This window comes from Carcharhinus amblyrhynchos, chromosome 14, assembly GCF_965287045.1.
Source record: "Carcharhinus amblyrhynchos chromosome 14, sCarAmb.v2.hapA, whole genome shotgun sequence".
Taxonomy (NCBI): Eukaryota; Metazoa; Chordata; class Chondrichthyes; order Carcharhiniformes; family Carcharhinidae; genus Carcharhinus; species Carcharhinus amblyrhynchos.
The window spans coordinates 74,675,981-74,696,608 of record NC_137337.1 but is presented as its reverse complement, the minus strand read 5'-3'; the positions used below and the strand labels follow the sequence as shown (position 1 = coordinate 74,696,608).

General features: G+C 40.6%; 1 protein-coding gene across 2 annotated transcripts in view; it reads right to left on the bottom strand.

The window, feature by feature from the left end:
• pals1a (protein associated with LIN7 1, MAGUK p55 family member a) overlaps positions 1-20,628 on the bottom strand; it is a 103,336-nt gene that overhangs the window by 16,524 nt on the left and 66,184 nt on the right. For both annotated transcript variants that reach the window (XM_080203126.1, XM_080203127.1), the window contains exons 4-9: positions 18,947-19,024; positions 16,513-16,659; positions 5,798-5,959; positions 5,561-5,638; positions 3,556-3,739; positions 2,153-2,224 (exon numbers count right to left, since the gene is read on the bottom strand). In XM_080203126.1, the coding sequence (XP_080059252.1) occupies positions 2,153-2,224; positions 3,556-3,739; positions 5,561-5,638; positions 5,798-5,959; positions 16,513-16,659; positions 18,947-19,024 (721 nt within the window). The remainder of the gene's footprint in view (positions 1-2,152; positions 2,225-3,555; positions 3,740-5,560; positions 5,639-5,797; positions 5,960-16,512; positions 16,660-18,946; positions 19,025-20,628) is intronic.

Sequence of the window (20,628 nt, the reverse complement as noted above, 5' to 3'; positions counted from 1 at the left end):
TCATCATCATACGGGCAAGGGTTGACTTTTTAAACTGAGTTACATTACAGGTCAATAATTTAACTGTTTTGTAACTAAACTGAGATACCGAATGCTGCACAATAATTAGGACATTACAATTCACTATCATGTGATGTAGCGGACACCAGTTGGGCAAATATTTCTTAGGATTTAGTGAAACAAAGACCCTATCATTTCAATACAACTCACTTGACACAACCTTGCAACTCAATGAGTTTTATGAATAAAAGTACATTTAACGACACAGTCACTTTAAGGTAGCAATAAATTGATTTTAACCAGCCTGTCAAGCTATCTTTCTGGAACTAGAAAAATGTTCTACATGCCTCACTGGTATCTACCCAATTAGTAGTCCAGGTGTACAAGATAACTTAAAAGAAAATCCACAAAGAGAAACAATTTCTAATCACTGCAGTAGCAGTTCAGTTTCACAGTCTCGTAAAATATTATACTGCATAATTCTTAATCATATAGATGGTGAGTGCTCAGAAGTTAGATTAATTCATCAAAACTGCTGAATGCCGAATGGACAAAATTCATCTGCTGCATAATGGGCAGCAGGGCAGTTTCTCAGTCATAAGTAAAGGATGAACAGTTTAATTGCGAGAAACATAAGATGGCACAATTAATCAACGACTAAATAATTGAGAGTTGCATTGGAGCATTTACCTTTCCTAAATACAGCCTAAAACTAAGGAAAATACAAATCAATTATTAAGTCTGTTACCCTGTTTCTGACACTAATTTGGATCAGAGGAACGTAGCCCTGATGAAGTTCTGAAACGTTCTGTTGGGAGGTATTGACAAATACTTTGAATCTGTCATGGAGAGGCTGATCTACTCCACCAATTATCCTGCCATTACCAGTATCACTCACTTTGGCTATGGCAGACTGTTGGCATGAATGCTTCTGCTTGTACTCAAGACTGTAGGCATCAGCCAGTAATCAGAGAAAAAGACACAACGCATTTAGCCTCTACTTTTAAGAGCAAGTTACAGCTGAAGTACACATTCTGATCTTCCCTATGAAAGTCCAACAGGCTACAGCGTGGAATTACTTGAGTTACATCAAAATTATGCTTAGAATCATGGAAACCTACAGTGCAGGAGGCCACACGGCCCATCAAGCCTGCACCAACCAAAATCCCACTTAGGCCCTATCCCCATACACTGACCCTAGCTCATCCCCTGACACTAGGGGGCAATTTAGAATCATAGAATCCTACAGTGCAGAAGGAGGCTATTCGACCCATCAAGTATGCACTGACCACAATCCCACCTAGATCCTTTCGCCGTAAACCCACATGAGCTAATCCCCCTAACACTGAAGGGCAATTGAGCAAACCAATCCACCTAACCTGTGCATCGTTGGAGGAAACCAGACCACCTGGAGAAAACTCTCAGACACAGGGAGAATGTGCAAACTCCACACAGACAGTGACCCAAGCCGGGAATCAAATCCGGGTCCCTGGCACTGTGAGGCAGCAGTGCTAACTGCTGTGCCACTCCAACGGGTGGCAAGCTTACAGAGGTGGAGATGAAAACAACCAGCTATGAACTGGACTTGTTCCAGGTACAGTATTATTGATTCTTGATCGTCTTAATTTATGGATAACGGTCCTACACAAGTCTCACAACACCAGATTAAAGTCCAACAGGTTTATTTGGTTTCATGAGCTTTGAGTGCAATTCCTTCCTTAGGTGAGTGATGATCAGATGAGGTGAGTGAGTGTCACTCACCTGATGAAGGAGCAGTGCTCCGAAAGCTCGTGATACCAAATAAACCTGTTGGACTTTAATCTGGTGTCGTGAGACTTCTTACTGTGCCTATCCCAGTCCAATGCTGGCATCTTCACCTCATATTTTATGATAATTCTATAATATTCCCAATTTATATTAAAAATTCAAAAAAATACAATGGGTTTGGTCAAGGGTTTCATGATCACCCGATGTTTCAAGGCACTCTGCAGTCAATTAAGTACTTTTTGAAATGTGGTATGGATTAGGAGACTCCTTTATTGTTATAATGTAGAAAACATGGCATCACTTTGCAGATGTTTTTGTAATATTCCCAATGTAAATTTAAATAGTTTACATTTCTAAATGTTTTAATGCTTCTGGTCCACCTAACCTGATTTCTCTGGCTCCTTGTCCTCCTCGATGGTTTGTTTCATGGCTTCTCTTTGTTGCTGGAAGCTTTTGCCTGGTTATATGTAAAGGAAAAGGGTTACTACAAAGAATAAAGTGCAAGACTGTAATATGGGTAAAAAAATTAGATTAACCATTTTTAAATGGTGTATTTGTAGAAAAAATCGTCTATGCTCTTCACCCCCTATGAAGATGTTGGAAGACTCGTACAATGCTAGTTATTTTTAATAAAGTTGTCACAATCAGAATGTGAATTTTTTGGGAGGGGTGACCTGAGCAAGTGAACAGGGGAGGGGAGGGGAGGGCCATCCCTTCCTTCTCACCCTCAATACATTTAAAAATCAGGCTTGCCGCTTTCAATTTGTTGCCCTTGCTAAACTTATTACATGGTGGTGCATTATTACTGGGTCAACTGGCTTGATAAGAAGCCTCAGTGACCCTTAACTAGTCATTTTTAATAAAGTGGGCTACCAATTTCAGTGCCACCTGCCGTCTGTACAATGGGAGGTGGGCTCTGGGCTGAACTGGACTGGAAGGTGGTGGAATAGGAACCTGGCCCACTTTGCTTGCCAAGGGCACACAGAATTTAACCCGAGACATGGCACAATCCGTTTCCAATCTGATTGCGTTAATACTGCTTAAAACAAAACCCTGGACTGCAGAACCCAGACTGTAATGTTAATATGATGTTCTATAGTTTAAAGTAGTCAGTGGGCTGATGATTTGCCTCATAAGCTAAGATGGCTTTCTGATTTCTGATTAAATTTCATATGTTGGTAGGAAATATTGTATATGTTCTGGACTGTTGGCAAGCTTTACATATGCCTACAGAAAGATATATAACCCAACAACTCATGGGAGCAGCAGAAATTAGTTTCATGGGGCATATCACTGAATAAAAAGACGTTTATTTTAAAGCTACATTATGCCATAACAATGCCAGCATTATGCAGATTTGAAGCCCCAACATTATACTGCAGAAAATGTCATGTGTCACCCTCAGACACTTAATTTTGCTTCTTGATTCACAGATGCTGAACAGGTGTGCTGAGTACTTTCAGCACTATCAGTTTTTATTTTGGATTCCTCACTCTTGAAGTTTGATTGGATTTGGAAGAGCCTACTGCAAATCAGTTCTGAAATTCAGAAGCAGCTTCAGATGTTGATCGTGGCTTGCCTAAGTATAAAAGCCACCAAACAGTTATGTTTTAGCAGCATTTCAACAAAAATAAAGAATAATGCAGAAACAAGAAAATTAATAATTTTGTACTTATTATTTTAAATCAGTCACTAATGGCAAAGTCCCAATTCACAACCAGCATACATAAGTGTACCATGCAATGAAAAATATCAACTGTATACGAACGTGGTATATTAATGCTATACCTGGAACGAGCCCAGCTAGTGGCTGGTTATCTTCATCCCCATCTCTGTAAGCTTGCCACCAGTTGGGGTCTTCTTGGCTTATTACATGCAGTACATCTCCTTTTTGGAAAGACAACCCCAGTTCGCGACAGGGGATATAAGGATCATCTGAGGGGTCGTAATCAAAATGGGCTTTCACGTGTACCTGCAGCGACAAATAGCTATACATCAAAACTCACTCCTTTTCCATTATGTTTTGGAATGTATCAGTATTCTCTGCTCCTTGCCTCATCTGTGCAGTCACAGATGAACAGGCAGAGATCTATAACCTTCTTGCATGACAATTTCTATAATTTAGTTTTTTCATTCAGGGAATTGGGGAGGTGATGGTCTCGTATTGTTGCTGGACTATTAGTCCAGAAACTCAGCTAATATTCTGGGGACACTGGTTCAAATTCTGCCATAACAGATGATGGAATTTGAATTCAATAAAAAAAATCTGGAATTCAGAATCGAATGATGACCATGAAACCACTGGTGATTGTCAGAAAATCCTATCTGGTTCACCTGTGTCCTTTAGGGAAGGAAATCTGCTGTCCTTCCCTTGTCTGGCTTGCATGAGACTCCAGAGCCACAGCAATATAGCTGATTCCCAAACTGCCCTCCAAGAGCAACTAGGGATGGGCAATAAATGCTGGCCAGCCAGCGATGCCCATATCCCACGAATGAATAGAATAAAAGAAACTTAGGGAGAAGGCCCTTGGCCTTCACACAACTATCCGTAGGGTATGATAGTATTTTGTGTGATTAACACGTCAGCACATACCAGAGTATAATTATGCCACAGGGTAGCTCACTGGTCCTTTAAAAAAGTGCAATTCTACCAATCTGCCCCTCCCTGACCCAGTGATTTTAATGCAGCAGCCATTTTCTTCCAGAAAGGAGACCACAGGCATAGCTCAGTCAGGTCCGCAAAGTTACTAAAGTGCAAGAGGCAAAACCATAAGAACATAAGAACATAAGAAATAGGAGCAGGAGTAGGCCATCCAGCCCTTCGAGCCTGCCCCGCCATTCAATAAGATCATGGCTGATCTGTCGCTGCTCAGTTCCACTTTCCCGCCCTCTCCCCATTACCCTTAATCCCCTCTCTTAGCACCAGATCCAAGATAGCTCGCTCCCTCGTCGGCTCCAACACACACTGTTTGAGGAAACTATCCCGGCAGCATTCCAAGAACTCTTCCTCGAGCCCCCCACGTCCAACATGGGTCGACCAATCAATATGCAGATTGAAATCCCCCATAACTACGGTCTTCCCTTCCTGCACGTTAATTCACTGTATGTTAATACATGTGACAATAATAAATCAAATCAAATCGTGTTACAAGGAGGCTTGTATTAAAACGGCAATGAAGTTATTGTGAAAATCTCCTAGTTGCCACATTCCAGCACCTGTTCAGGTATGCTGAGAGAGAACCAAAGCCAAGAGACACAGCTTTTCCTTATTGACTTGTTCAGTCCCACAGCTCTCCTTCCACTTAACCCTATTCCCTACTTACGTGCTCAAAAACAATAAATACCCATCACCTGCTTCGCTTAACTGCAACAACAAAATTGACATTAACAAACCTGAACAATATAGTGGACAAGGCAAGAACAAAGGCTTGACACTAGGATTCCTCTGTTTATCAACTTGCCGTGAGCACATTTACCACAGGTTAACGTTTACAATTCTAATACACTGGATACTGGATTACACTGAAGTCTAATCTATCAACTCAACTCAGACAAAACCACTCAATCACCACACTGCTTTGAAACTTTAGACTTTACCAGTCAGCCACTTAACATGGAAAAAGACAACCCATTCTCCCATTTTTCATTTAAAAAGAGCTTCAGCTTTCACATTTTACTAATTAAATGGCACAACAATCATAACCCTGAACTGTTTTTCCTCCCCAGGTTGGGAAGGAACTCAAATATGTCATGCGCACCTTCTAAGCAGTTGCTTGTAATTTAACTTACTTACCACCATCTCCTTGGCAGGAGGACTCTTGGTCTGCTGACTGGGTATCAGTACAAATGTCAGTGTACCATGCATATCAGCCTGTATTGCAAAACAAGGAGAAAAAAACAACACGCTGACCATATTTAAATATCAATGTAATTCAGATGACCCGAAACATGAAAAAAAAACCATACAATTACTTCAAACTGACATCAGAGACAAAAGACTGATTTAGAAGGACAAAAACAAATCACATACCAGCAAATCAAACACCTCATTGACATCCTTCCCACGAATCTCAATCCCATTTATTTCAAGGACTTCATCCCCTTCATGCAATACACCACTCTTCTCTGCAGCGCCGCCCTTCACAATACGACTGATAATGACAGACTCCATGTCGTTGCGTACCGTAGCTCCCTGTTTGGAAATGCAAAAAGAACTCGAGTTATTCAGGTTGTTGAATCAGCTGGTCAGTCAGGTTAAATGCCTGGATAGTCGATGAATCAGCTGGTCACAGTGAAAGCAGCACAATCAATGTTAGCGTGCTCAGGAGGGGTGGAATCACCTGAAAACACTGATCTTCGTTTCTCATGATCCTGTTGTAAAGGACACAAATGTCTGAACCTCCTCAGATGATAATAAGAATGCACTTGGCTATGACACCACTTACCCAACCATGTGGCTGTAATATCCATATGCTCCCAACGGCATTGTACTCATTAACCAGGTTCACACATGAATGACTACTTCAGCAAACGTCTGCAAAAATTTCAGTGTCTGTGGGAACTGAATTAGATTTTGAGGCATCAGTTTCACGGCGGCACAGTGGTTAGCACGGCTGCCTCACAGCACCAGGGACCTGGGTTCGATTCCCGGCTTGGGTCATTGTGCAGAGTCTGCACATTTTCCTAGTGTCTGCATGGGTTTCCTCCAAAGGATGTGCTGGTTAGGTGCATCGGCCATGCTAAATTCTCTCTCAGCATACCTGAACAGGTGCTGGAATGTGGCAACTAGGAGATTTTCACAATAACTTCATTGCCGTTTTAATACAAGCCTCCTTGTAACACGATTTGATTTATTATTGTCACATGTATTAACATAGTGAAAAGTATTGTTTCTTGCGCGCTATACAAAGCCTACCATTCATAGTGAACGAGAGAGTGCAGAATGTAATGTTACAGTCATAGCTAGGGTGTAGAGAAAGATCAACTTAATGTAAGGTGATAAATTTCAAAACTTTAAACTTCAGGCCTTCAGCACAGGCAATGGGCAGGGAGTGAGCAGGGAGAAACTAAAAGTTACCACACAAATTATACTGGAAATGTGAAACTTCTGAGGAAGGCCACTAGATGGAGTTAAAAGGCTGCATATGAATCATCACGTGAGGGATACAAGGAGGACAAAGGATAGAAGTGGCTTCCAAACAGCTTAAAATAAATTAACTTAGTCTAAACTGTTCGCAAAGACAAATTGGGAGCTTATTGGTGTTGCTGGGAACAATATTAAGTGAGGTTATGGCAAAAAGCAGATACCTTTTTAAGAAAGAAGGCACATGGCATAGAAAAAGGCAAAACTCTACAACATTTTAACATGTGAATAGCACGGACTAAATTCCCTCACCTATTAAGTATGTTGACCAAGTATTGTATAGTGATGCACCTTGCTGTTTAATAAGTTGCTGTTTGCTTAGCTACTTCCATCAACTTCACACACAGTAAACTGGAGAATGAATCAGAACGGAGATGGTTGCTAAATAAGCGATTGAAATCCAAACTGATGGACCCCAATTTCTAGTTCACCATCAAAATGCAAGCACTTTGACAGGAAAGTGTACCAGTTTAACTTAAACAATTTGATGTCTTCCTTGGGGAAGTAGATGTGTACATCCCAGAAAAGCTACACTTGAAAAACATACCAATCTTCATCATCTTCGCTGTGCCAGCTTAATTTTCTCAGAAGACGAAGGAAATTTGGCATGTCCATCACGACTTTCACCAACTTTTACAGATGCCATAGAAAGCATTCTTTCTGGTTCCATCACCGCTTGGTACAGCTCCTGCTCTGCCCAAGACCACAAAGAACTACAAAGGTCGTGAACACAGCCCAAGCCTTCACGCAAACCAGCCTCCCATCCACTGGCTCTGTCTACACTTCCCGCTGCCTTGGAAAAGCTGCCAGCATAATCGAGGACTCTACTCTACTCACCCTGGACGTTCTCTTTTCCACCTTCTTCCAACGGGAAAAGATATAAATTCTGAAGTCATGTACCAACCAACTCAAGAACAGCTTCTTCCTTGCTGCCATCAGATTTTTGAATGGACCTACGTCACAGTAAGTTGACTTTTTTCTACATCCTAGCTGTGACTAACACTACACTCTGCATTGTCTCCTTTCCTTCTTTATAAACAGTATGCGTTGTCTGTATAGCGCACAAGAAACAATACTTTCACTGTATGCTAACACATGACAATAATAAATCAAATCAAAAATCAAAACAAGGACATGCTGCTTGCAAAACTACTATTCTCTGATGTTAAAAGTTAAACGGCAAACATGAACAAAAGTATCAGTCAGCACCAACTTCAAAACGGTGGAACAATCTCCCGCACTTCAATGTTGGCTGATCATCTATCTCAATGCCATTTTCCCTATTCCTTAAATGTCATTTGTATTTAGAATTCTATTCGAACGTAGTCAATAACAGAGCTTCCACAGCCCTCCGAGATATTGAATCTTGCAGTTCTCTACCTTGCGAGTGAAGAAATTCCTCCAACTTCCAGTCTCAAATGGCTTGATCCTTATTCTAAGACCGTGTTCTCTGATTCTAGAGCCACTTCCCAAGCCAGAAGAAACATTTTTTCTGCATCCGCACGTTAAGAATTTTGTAAGCATCAATAAGAGCACATCTCATTATTCAAGACTCTGGAGAACACAGGCTCCTCAGTCTCTCCTCGTAGGAATGTCCCTCCAACCCAGGAATTAGTCTGGTGAACATCCACTGCACTCCCTCTATGGCAAGTATATCCTACCTTTAGTGAGGATCCTTATGAAGTTTTCCCCCTCCTAATGCATTAAAATCTGAGCTTGGAAACGTCAAGTGTTGCAAAGAAGTTTAACACAATCAGTAACAAAAACAAACAGCAACATCAAATTCGTAAAGAGAAATCTGATTTCATTAAATCATAGAATCCATACAGTTGGGGAGAAGGCTGTTTGGCTTGAGTCTGCACCAAACTCTGACAGAGCACCTTACCCAGGCCCACCCCACAGCCTATCCCTGTGCATCTTTGGAAACTAACAGGCAATTTAGCATGGCCAATCCTCCTAACCTACACATCTCTGGAGTGTGGGAGGAAACTGGAGCACCCGGAGGAAACCCACACAGACATGGGGAGAACGTGCAGACTCCACACAGACAGTGACTCAAGCAGCGGGCCCCTGGCACTGTGAAACAGCAGTGCTAATCACAGTGCCACCCTCTATGCGTCAAAGCTAGTACAAAATAAACATCCTCTGTACACACACACACAAAGAGAATCATAATTGTCAAAACATCAGAATAGAGAATCACAAAGTTATAACTGGCTTGGATTTTACACCCCCCGCAGTGTGTTTTCCAGCAGCAGAGGCACCCCACCATTGATCAACAACAGGATCTTCCAGTCTTGTCGCTGTCAACAGGATTTCCTGGAGTTTGCACCCTTTGTTGCTGGGAAACCAATGACAGAGGGATCATTAATGAGGTTGGAGGATCTCACTGGCAGGAATGGTCGGGAAATCCCCAGCCAATGACTTTCACAAGTGGCTAAATCAAATGAACTTCCTCATCTTAATTTTAAAACAAGCTCAAACTTCTGAATTCTTGACGCACCCATAATAAGTGGGCATAAACAAGCTATTAAAGGGTTTCTACTGAGTATCTGTGCAGTTTAACATTTACAAAAGGATTTGCAAACAATTTGTTTCAAATTCCTGCGCAATGAGATTAAACATCAATCAGTGGTTCACAGGCACAGGTCAGCCAAGTCCCTGTTCTGCACAGGTGAGGCTGAATGTAAATGCTGTCAAACTAGTTATGGTTCAAAGGCAAAAAAACTCAACAATCAATATTCTGCATCTTATCTTGGTGCACTGTTCAATCGAGGAGTTCTTCTGACAATTAACTTTAAGTAACATCTTGTACAAAAATTCACAAAGAGAACATTCAACACACGTACGCATTCACAATTGGAGACTGGGCCTGCAAGGCCTACTTTTGTACTTTAATATTCTATACTGCACAGATAAAAACTTTCACATTCCAATAACTGCAAAATTAATTGGGAACATTTACAGACAAATATATAAACCATACAGATAAGAGATGAAGGCTTTGAAATCGATGTTTAGTTTTTTTTTCCCATTGGACTATCCAGCTGGGCATACTTAGGTTATTATTGATGTTTTAGAAATATATTATGGGATGTGGGCAATTTGTTGTCCATCCCTATTTGTCCTTGAACTGAACGACTTGCTAGGCCATTTCAGAGAACAATTAAGAGTCAACCGCATTGGCTGTGGGTCTGGAGTCGCATGGTGAGAACGATGGTGGATTACAGCTGTGTTGCTGCTGTCCACTGATGTCACTTCTTTTGGTGATGTTGCTGAATAGCTGTATGCAGATGGGAAACAGGAAGAGACAAAGGACAGATCCTCCGGTTAACGGTGCAGTGTAGGAAGAGAAGCCAGTGCAGCCGATTCTTTGGCTACAAGTAGACAGGTAAAAGTGGACGAGAGCAAGAGCACTCCCACTCAACAGAGAAGAGGTATTGGTGGATAATTATCACAGTCTCACCAAAATAGTTTTAACTTTGTACAGAATCGTAGAATGACCCTGCACAGGAGAAGGCAGCCTAGGTCATCGTTTCTGTGTTGGCTCTTTGGTAGAAGTATCCAAATAGCCTCATTTCTCTGCCCTTTTCCTATAATTTGTTTGTTATCTTCAAGTATTCCTTTTTGGAAGTTACTATTAAATTCTACTTTTACCACCCATTAAGGAAGTGCTTTCCAAATCACACTACCTTGATGTGTGTAAAACAATGTTTTCCATGTCACCTGTGGCTCTTGACAATCAACGTAAATCACCTGGTTCGAACCCCATCTGCCACAGTTTTCTCCACCAAAATGGTTCATAACTGATTGTGTAACCTTTTTTTTATATTGCTGTTCCATGAAGAATAGTAAACATCTTACTGACAACACTGAACCACCAGGGGATCGTTTCAGCATACCTGCTATTTGGATTGGAATTAATTTGCAGCTGATAAGTTGTCATGGGTTTTCTTGCCTCGAACTCTATTCAGGGCAAGGAGGGGAGACCGGAGCAAACTTAGCTCCACAATACAAGCAAAGGAATACTAACTCTACGAAGGATACTTACAAAGGGAAACCCCCCCCCCACCAAAGGTCACCATAGCAATTAAGCACCATATAAATATGTTGAAATTGATACTTACTGACTACAAGGAGCTGCCACACAAATGAAAACTAATTCACTGATCCAAACAAAAATCAAAGGGCAGCTCAATGGAAAATTGATCTTAATTCTCTCCAACCTTTTACTCATTAACTTCTAAAATGTAAACTGGACTCAAAGTTCAGATTGTAAATACTCAAACCTTATGATGTATATGTTTTCAAACTAATTTTGTCAGCAAACAAAAGTGTAATTTAAGCAATGGTCCCACCTAGGAGAATCTCAGCAGGTCTGGCAGCATCTGTAAGCAGAGAAAAGAGCTGACGTTTCAAGTCCAGATGACCCTTTGTCAAAGCATTGACAAAGGGTTGTCTGGATTTGAAATATCAGCTCTTTTCTCTCCATACAGATGCTACTAGACCTGCTGAGATTTTCTCGCATTTTCTCTTTTGGTTTCAGATTCCAGCATCTGCAGTAATTTGCTTTAATTTTGGTTCCACCTAGGGAATGATTCAATGCTATAATTATCAAATGTCATTTGTATGTAGACTTCTAATCCTATAATTCAGATTCTGTGGTATTAGAAGGTTGAGTTGTGTTCTAAACCCTTGTCTACTTTTCACCCACTACTGTAAAAAAAAAATACACTCAAATGCTGCAGTTGTATAAGGCATCGGTGAGACATCTGGAATATTGTGCGCAGTCTTGGTGCCCTTATCTGAGGAAGGATGTCCTTGATATAGGAGGACAGTGAAGTTTACCAGGCTGATTCCTGGGATGGCAGGTCTTTATAGGACAGAGACTAAATCGGTTAGGATTATATTCACTGGAGTTTTGAAGAGTAAGGGGATCTCAAAGAAACTTATAAAATTCTAACAGGGTTAGACAGGGTAGATTCAGAAAGAATGTTCCCAATGATGGGGGAGTCCAGAATGAGGGGTCCTAGTTTGAGGATAAGGGGTAAACCTTTTAGAGCTGAGGTGAAGAGACATTTCTTTCATCCAAAGGGCGGTGAACGTGTGGAATTCACTACCACTGAATGTAGCTGAGGCCAAAACATTGTTTGATTTCAAGAAGAAATTAGATAAAGCTCTTGAGGCTAAAGGGATCAAGAGATATTGGGGGGAGGGAGAATTAGGATATTGAATTTGATGATCAGCCATGATCAAAATGAATGGTACAGCAGGCTCAAAGGGCCAAATGGCCTACTCCTGTTTCTATTTTCTATGTTAACTTGTACCAGTCAAATCTTGATTTAATATTCAAGTATTTCACATCACGATTGCCCTCTCATTTTTTAATGTAACTAAATGCAAAATTGCACAATATCAGTAGTAGCGATTCCATTTAAATGACACATCCTGTGTTCCTCTTCCCTCTCTGCAGAACCAATTGTCTCGATATAAACTTTTGACTGCTATGTAAAATTGTTGACAAGGAAAATAATCATAATTTAAGTTCTCTAACGTATCCCACTGCTGTTACTTAGTGCGACAAAGGGAAGTAACCTCAAAAATAGTACAATGTTCATTTTGTTTTAAGAGGAACCTTTAATCATCTTGTACATTCTCACTTAAGATATGGACTTCCAAAACTGAACACTGCCACCTTGTGCCACCAAGGAACATAAACCAAGTTCTAGTAGGTGCAAGTACATGTAACATTATGCCACCATTTTGCTGGGTCAGCAAATTTACTCACCTAGTACGTAGGCCAAACATAGCACAATAATCAGAGATCTGTGTTGAAGTAACTGATTATTGACTGGATATATACAACTATGGGTGGCACAGTGATTAGTACTAGTACCTCACAGTGCCAGGGGACCCAGGTTCAATTCCCACCTTGGATCACTGCCTGTGTAGAGTCTGCACATTCTCCTCGTGTCTGCGTGAATTTCCTCCGGGTGCTCCGGTATCCTCCCACAGTTCTAAAGATGCGTTGGCCGTGCTAAATTCTCCCCCAGTATACCTGAGCAAGTGCCGGGGTGTGGCAACCATGGGATTTTCACAATAACTTCATTGCAGTGTTAATGTAAGTCAATTTGTGACAATAACAAATGAACTTAAAACTGGCTTTAGCACCACAGAACCACTCAGGAGATGGAGAATATTGGGGAGGGAAAAAAATGATTAAAACTGCATGAAATTTGGAGGTTCTATACAGCTTGTTAGAAAATTACCCACAAGTTCTAGTACAGAGCCATTCAGGTGAACCTGGTCCAATTTCCTATCAGTTAAGTTGATTTAGCTGATCTCCCCCAGGGAGAGGAATGCTACACTTGGCAACAAAAATTTCAAACCTAGGGAGGAGAAAGACTTGACAGGATTCCAGTAACCTCTGATTCTCCAGTGACCTCTGCTGCAAATGTGGAAGTCCAAGTGAGAATCTCAAGTGAGAATATACACAGGATATCAGTCAGCTGATACTAAAGTAGATTAAACCACTACATTCACTATCCTACTGCACAAATTAAGGATGGTCCCTTGAATGAATTGTTTCAAAGTCATGGAAACTGGACAAATCACAAAAGTTTGGTTTTCAGATAAGGAACCTGATGAAGGAGCGGGGGCTCCAAAAGTTCGTGCAACCAAATAAGCCTGTTGGACTTTGATCTGGTGTTGTGAGACTCCTTACTGTTCAGATGTAGAAGACAGTACAATCTGAATAGTCAACACTGCTCTGAAGTCCAGCGCCAATCTAAAGCAACTAAATTAATTTTAGGGAGTAAGTTGGGAAATACAAGTAATTTGAATTGCTAAACATTGCAACCGAATACAGTGAGCATTCAAAGTCAGGTATTAAAGATTCATCGCTGTAATCCAATTAAAATCATTAACTGAAAGGGTTGAAATTCTACACAAAAATTGAAGGTACTCAATGGCTCTGATGGTTTCTAATTGGAATGTAGCATCAAAGTGAATGTACTCAAGTGTCATTCCCAGAGTGACTGTTTTAAAATAAACCTCATCGAAACAAAACTGTGTGGAGTTTTTTCTTAAAAAAAAGTGTTCAAATGATTTACTGATGTGAGATGTCAGTGCTTGTCTTAAGACAAATGATAAGAAACATCAAGCTTGATTCCCATTTCTAATGCATGGTAAAAATAGTTCTCCATAAACTAACAGATTTCTTTTTCCTATTCATTCATGGGGTGTGGGCATCGCTGGCTGAGTCAGCATTTATTGCCCATCCTTAATTGCCCTTGAACCGAATGGCTTGCTACGCCAATTCAGGGGGCAGTTGAGAGTCAACCGCATTGCTGTGGTTCTGGAGTCACATTAGACCAGACCAGGTAAGGATGGCAGATTTCCTTCCCTAAAACACATCAGTGAACCAGATAGGTTTTTCCCGACAATCAATAGTGGTTTCGTGCTCATTAGATTCTGAATTCCAGATATTTTCTATTGAATTCCACCATCTGCTGTGGTGGGATTCGAACACAGATTCCCAGAACATTTGCTGAGTTTCTGGATTAATAGTCCAGCAATAGCACCACTAGGCCACACCTCTCTGAATTAGTGAACCAGATAGGTTTTTATGATTACAATGATTTCATGGTCATCATGAAATTAATAAGACTGGGTTTTGCTTTTCCCTAAAGAAAGAAATCTGCCGTCCTTACCTGGTCTGGCCTACATGTGTCAACACAGTAAAAAGTCTGACAACACCAGGTTTTAGTCCAACCGATTTATTTGATAATAGACTCACAAGCTTTCGGGTTAGTCCCTTCGTCAGGTGCATATCAAATAAATCGGTTGGACTAAAACCTGGTGTTGTCAGACTTTTTACTGTGTTTACGCCAGTCCAACGCCGGCATACCCACATCATGACTACATGTGTCACCAGAGGCACAGTAACGTGGTTGACTCAACTGCCCTCCGGCAACAAGGGATGGGCAATAATTGCTGTACAGCCTGCAATGCCCACGTTCCATGAATGAATTAAAAAAAACATTCTTATGCCTCAAATGCTGTGATTTAGATGGCTGTTGTTTTTCGCATTCTGGGATCTGCAAAGGCTGCTGGAGAAGGTGAGATGTGATATTCAATTTGCTAACAAGATCAATTTGCTCCATGACAGAAGCAACTTCAGATCACTGTTTTAAAAATTACACTTCTTCCAAGATTGTTGAAATACGTATGTAAATTACAGAGAACACTGCCGTCACTGCATGATTTCCAAATTGCTATGAAATGATATGATTAACACATGCATTACTTTCTTGGATCTGTTTCTGTTTTTATCTGAGCAAGAAGTCCTGGTGACACCATTAAACAAAACTGGTGTAAAGAATTGAGAAAGTCTGACTTGAAGAAGCTGAATTAACACTTGCGAAAATAGTCAAGTTCAGGGATGATCCAACATCTGAAACACATTTTAATTCAATTGCTTCAGAATGGAAGGCTCAGACACTGCTCCAAGCCAAAACCCTTATGACAGAATTATATACGCTGCTTGAAATAAACTTTTGAGAAAAAAAGTATAATTATAGAAAGAACTAAATAATAGACATGAATCCGAATTTTTAATGATCTGGCTTTTAACATAGATCCTGACAGTAAAATTAAAATTGTAACATTGTGCTTCTTTAAACAAGTACTTTTTTAGAGCAAGGATTTCATTTTCTTTAAACTTTCATTGCTTGCAGCCATTGTTGAATTGTAAGGCAATGGCATAATGGTATTGTCACTGGACTAGCAATCCAGAGATGCAGGGGAAGGGGAGGAGATAGCCCAATGGTATTATCGCTAAACTAGTAATCTGGAACTCAGCTAATGTTCTGGGGACCCGGGTTCGAACCCTGCCACAGCAGATGGTGGAATTTGAATTCAATAAAAACTATCTGGAATTAAGAATTTACGGATGACCACGAAACCATAGTCAGAAAAACCCATCTGCTTCACTGTCATTTGGGGAAGGAAATCTGCCATCCTTACCTGGTCTGGCCTACATATGACTTCAGAGCCACAGCAACGTGGTCAACTTTAACTGTCCTCCACAGGCAACTAGGGATGGGCAATAAATGCTGGCCAGCTAGTGACACCCCATGTCCTATGAATGAATTAAAAAACAAACTTCTGGAGACCCAGGTTAAAATCCCATTGGCAGATAGTGAAATTTGAATTCAATAAAAACCTGGAATTAAAAATCTAATTATGACCATAAATCCATTGTCGACTGTCATAAAAACCATTACTGTCCTTTTAGGGATGGAAATCTGCTGTCCTACCTGGTCTGGCCTACATGTTTCTCCAGACCCACAGCAGCATGTGGCTGATTCTTAAATGCCCTCTCAAATGGCCTAAGCAAGCCACTTAGTTTAAGGGCAATTAGGGATGGGAAATAAATACTAGCCCAACAGTGACACCTGTGTCCCATGAACAAATCTGATATAAAATGACAACAAGTTACGGTGAAGCTGCAGCATTTATCTTGGAATATTCAGCTGTTTTGGCATCACATGTCAAGGTGAAATGTATATAAAAATGTGAGAGCGGAACTTGATACTCACTAGGGGGATATCACGGGCTTTTTCAATGCGAACAATTTTCACAGTCTCTCCTCCATACTCTGCTACTCTTTCATACACGTGATCTGTAGTTATTGGTTCTAGTAGCATTTCTTGCTGTGCCACTCCATCATGGGCTAGAAGCAGTGCCTGGAATAACCAGAGATCAAACAAGCCTAGGTTCATAATTCAAATTTGTCTTGGAGTTGTATTATAAACAGTTTTCCAAAATCTAACCACCACCACCACCATCCCCCCCCCCACACCATCACACACACACACACACATTACTGAGCATAAACAATATAGACAGATTCTTCATGCATCTGGCAGATTGTTGGCTAAGTATACTCGAGTGTAGAGCGTTTTCCTAACAATTACTGTTGCATATTAACTACGCTTTTCTCATCAAGAGTTAAAAATCAAATATTTCCATTAATGATTTAAAATAAAACAATTAAAAACTATATAAATTATGCACTAACTGCATAATCTTAATAACGGCTTTACAGAATAACCTCTAGATGGCTTGGCTTATTGGGAAGGAGGAAAAGACAAAATTTAATTCTTACTTACAAAAATAAGAGAACTACCGTGCAATTAAAAAAAGCAATGTTCAAATGGACCGCAAACCTGGACATCTCTGTATATCTGTACTCAAACTATCTGTATGAAGCAAGCATGGACAACATTTCTGCAGCCAACAATTCAGAATATTTTGAGGCCCATACCAAATATAGGCTGAGTATCCTTTATCCAAAACTCAGAGTCAACTGTGCTTTGGGTTTCAGATATTTTCAGATCTAGCTTGTATGGAACCACAGAAAGGCAGAAAGAAGCCATTTGGCCCACCAAGCCTGCACCGACAATAATCCAGCCCAGACTCTATCCCTGTAACCCCATGTATTTACCCTGCTAATCTCCCTGACAATAGAACATAACACAGTGCAGGCCCTTTGGTCCTCAATGTTGCACCAACCTGTGAAACCAATCTAAAGCCCATCTAATCTACACTACTCCAATATCATCCATATGTTTATCCAATGACCATTTAAATGCCCTTGGCGAGTCCATTACTGTTGCAGGCAGGGCATTCCCTGCCCTTACTACTCTGAGTAAAGAACCAGCTCTGATATCTGTCCAATATCTATCACCCCTCAATTTAAAGCGATGTCCCCTCGTGATAGCCATCTCCATCCGAGGAAAAAGGCTCTCACTATCCACCCTACCTAATTCTCTGATCACCTTAGATGCTTCTATTAAGTCACTTTTTAGCCTTCTTCTCTCTAACAAAAACCACCTCAAGTCCCTCAGCCTTTCCTCATAAGACCTTCCCACCACACCAGGCAACATCCTGGTAAACTTCCTTGGCACCCTTTCCAATGCTTCCACATCCTTCCTATAATGCGGCGACCAGAACTGTACACAATACTCCAAGTGCGGCCGCACCAGAGTTTTGTATAGCTGCAACATGACAATTTATTATGGCCAATTAACCTAACTTGTACATCTTTGGACTGTGGGAGGAAACCGGAGGGAACCCATGCAGACATGGGGAGAATATGCCAACTCCACACAGTGACCTGAGGCCAGAATTTAACCTGTGTCCCTGGTGCTGTAATGCAACAATGCTAACCACTGTGCCACCCTGTATGGTAGACCCAGGCTTACTGACATTACAATAGCATCAGCCTAGTTTACAAATATCAGGTTGTTTCTTCATTTGCCAACTCTCTCACACTCTGCTTCTTACTTGTCAACACTTATTACATCTGTATTATAAATGTTGCTTTATTTACAAATTAACTTCAAAAGACATTCTGTTTTTGGATGCTTACAGTTTTCAGCTGTATGGAAAAAGGATATTCATTATATTATACATTATATTCCCGAGGATAGATCTATGTGTGAGCAATTCAGAGCCTTGGGTGCACTTTTTATAGTGCCCATTCATAATAAAATAAAATGTCACAATACGCTAGCTTCTTGGAGTAGAAACACAGCAATGTCTGGCTTCCTCTCCAGCATAAACATCCACATTTCAAATCATTACAGAACAATTTGCTGAGTAAATCTGATAAATTAATCTCCTCTCTGCAACATCTGTTCCTGTACAATTAAGTGAAATTAGCTGCATTTTAAACATGAAGAAAAACAGAAACATATAAAGGACATTAACTCCTGAAAAGGATTTGTCCTATGTACTTGACCCAGAAAATATCTCAAGATCTCCAATTAAGCGTGCAACTTGATCACTTGTGGAAGCCTGGTCTGTCAAGCAAATAATAGTTAAATTGGTGATACTAAAAAATATACATGCTTGTTACAAAAAATCCATTTAGTCGTGCAAATTAAATGTCTCTATTTCAGTTTAACTGTTTAACAATTTATTTTTTTAAACAAAGCAGAAGTTAACAGAAGTAACTGAAGTGCATACTTCAAAGTGCGGTGAAGCAAGAAGAGCACTGAGTTCCTGCCCATCCTTCTGGTGACTAATGGTCAAAATCTTCTGTACCTTAGAAGAGAAAGGATAGTAATGAACAGCAATTATATATGAATGCAACAGGTCACAATTGCAACACAGGCTATAACAAAGCTTGGCCTCTTTCTACACGCTGGCATTATGACAGCTGGATTCTGCAGAAGGTTCGGAACTTTTCCCATCTAGCTGCCAGAGTGTGGGAGGGCGTGCAGTTAGAAAATGTGATTCAGAGCACCAAGGGAGAGCATGGTAGCATAGTGGTTAGCACTGCTGCCTCTCAGCGTCAGGGACCTGGGTTCAATTCCAGCCTTGGGTGACTGTGTGGAGTTTGCAGATTCACTCCATGGCTGCATAGGTTTCCTTCAGATGCTCCAGCTTCGTCCCACACTCCAAAGATGTGCAGGTTAGGTGGATTGGCTGTACTAAATTGCCCCTTATTGTCTTAAGATGTGTAGGTTAGACGGATTAGCCACAGTAATTGTGTATTGGGTTATGGGCATAAAGCCTGGATAAGAAACTATGTCTGAGAGTTGATTCAGATTTGATAGCCTGAATGGTCTCCTGCACTGTAGGATTCTATGATATAATTCAACTACCAATCACTGTTCCTCTTCACTTCCCCTCTTAACCTATTGTATCTAGCCTGGCTCTTGATTGAAAAATTCACCTTGCACACTATTTTATTTCATCATATTTTCTAGTTCCTCATCATCCCAGGGTTCCCTGGCTTTGGTTCCCCTGACTTTCCCTTTTGTTGGAAAATATCTAGCCTGTGACTGAATCATCTCCAAGATCTCCCATAGTTCCATTACAGTCTTCCCTGTCAACTTTAGTTCCATTTTACCTTTGGCAAGATCCCTTGTCAACCCATTGGAAGTTTCCCTGTTGCAATTTCGAAATTCTGTTTTACATAGCTCTCTGCTTTTCTCCATCACTAACTGATCCTTACGATATGATCACCCTTAATCGTTTTCCTGCATTCATTTGGGTCTGCTTCATTCCCCACCAACGGATCCAGAAACGCCTCCTTCTTACTGAGGACATAACGGTCAAGGAAGTTTTCCTGAATACATTTTGGAAAATTCTTCTTGCTCACCCTCTAGTCTAACATCATTCTAATCCTTATTTGGTAACTAAAGATCCCCATTATTACTATTTTATAGTGTGTGCATATCTGCGATTTCCCTGCAGTTTTATGGGTGTTGTCTTTGTCCTCTGAAGGGCAACTTCTCTTTCCAGCACTACAAACCCTTCTTTAACCTGTACCACCATCCCATCCCTCTTTTCTCTTTCCTTATCTTTCTGAACATTGTGTATTCGTAAATATTAAGCTTCTAGTCCTCACCATTTTTAAGCCACATCATATCCCCACTGAGTTATTTATGCTTTACCTTACCAATCTCATTTTGTGTTAACATGCATGCACTCAAACCTATCTTTCCTCAGTGTTTTTTGATTTTTTTATTCTTTCAAGAGATGTGAAATTTGCTGGCAAGGCCAATATTTCTTGTCCATTACGAATTACCCATCTGAAGTTTGTTCCCACCTAATATAGTACTATTACTACTTTCGTTATCCAACGCACTGACTACATTATGTACTTTTTCCTCTTTCCGACTTCTACATGCTGGTACTGG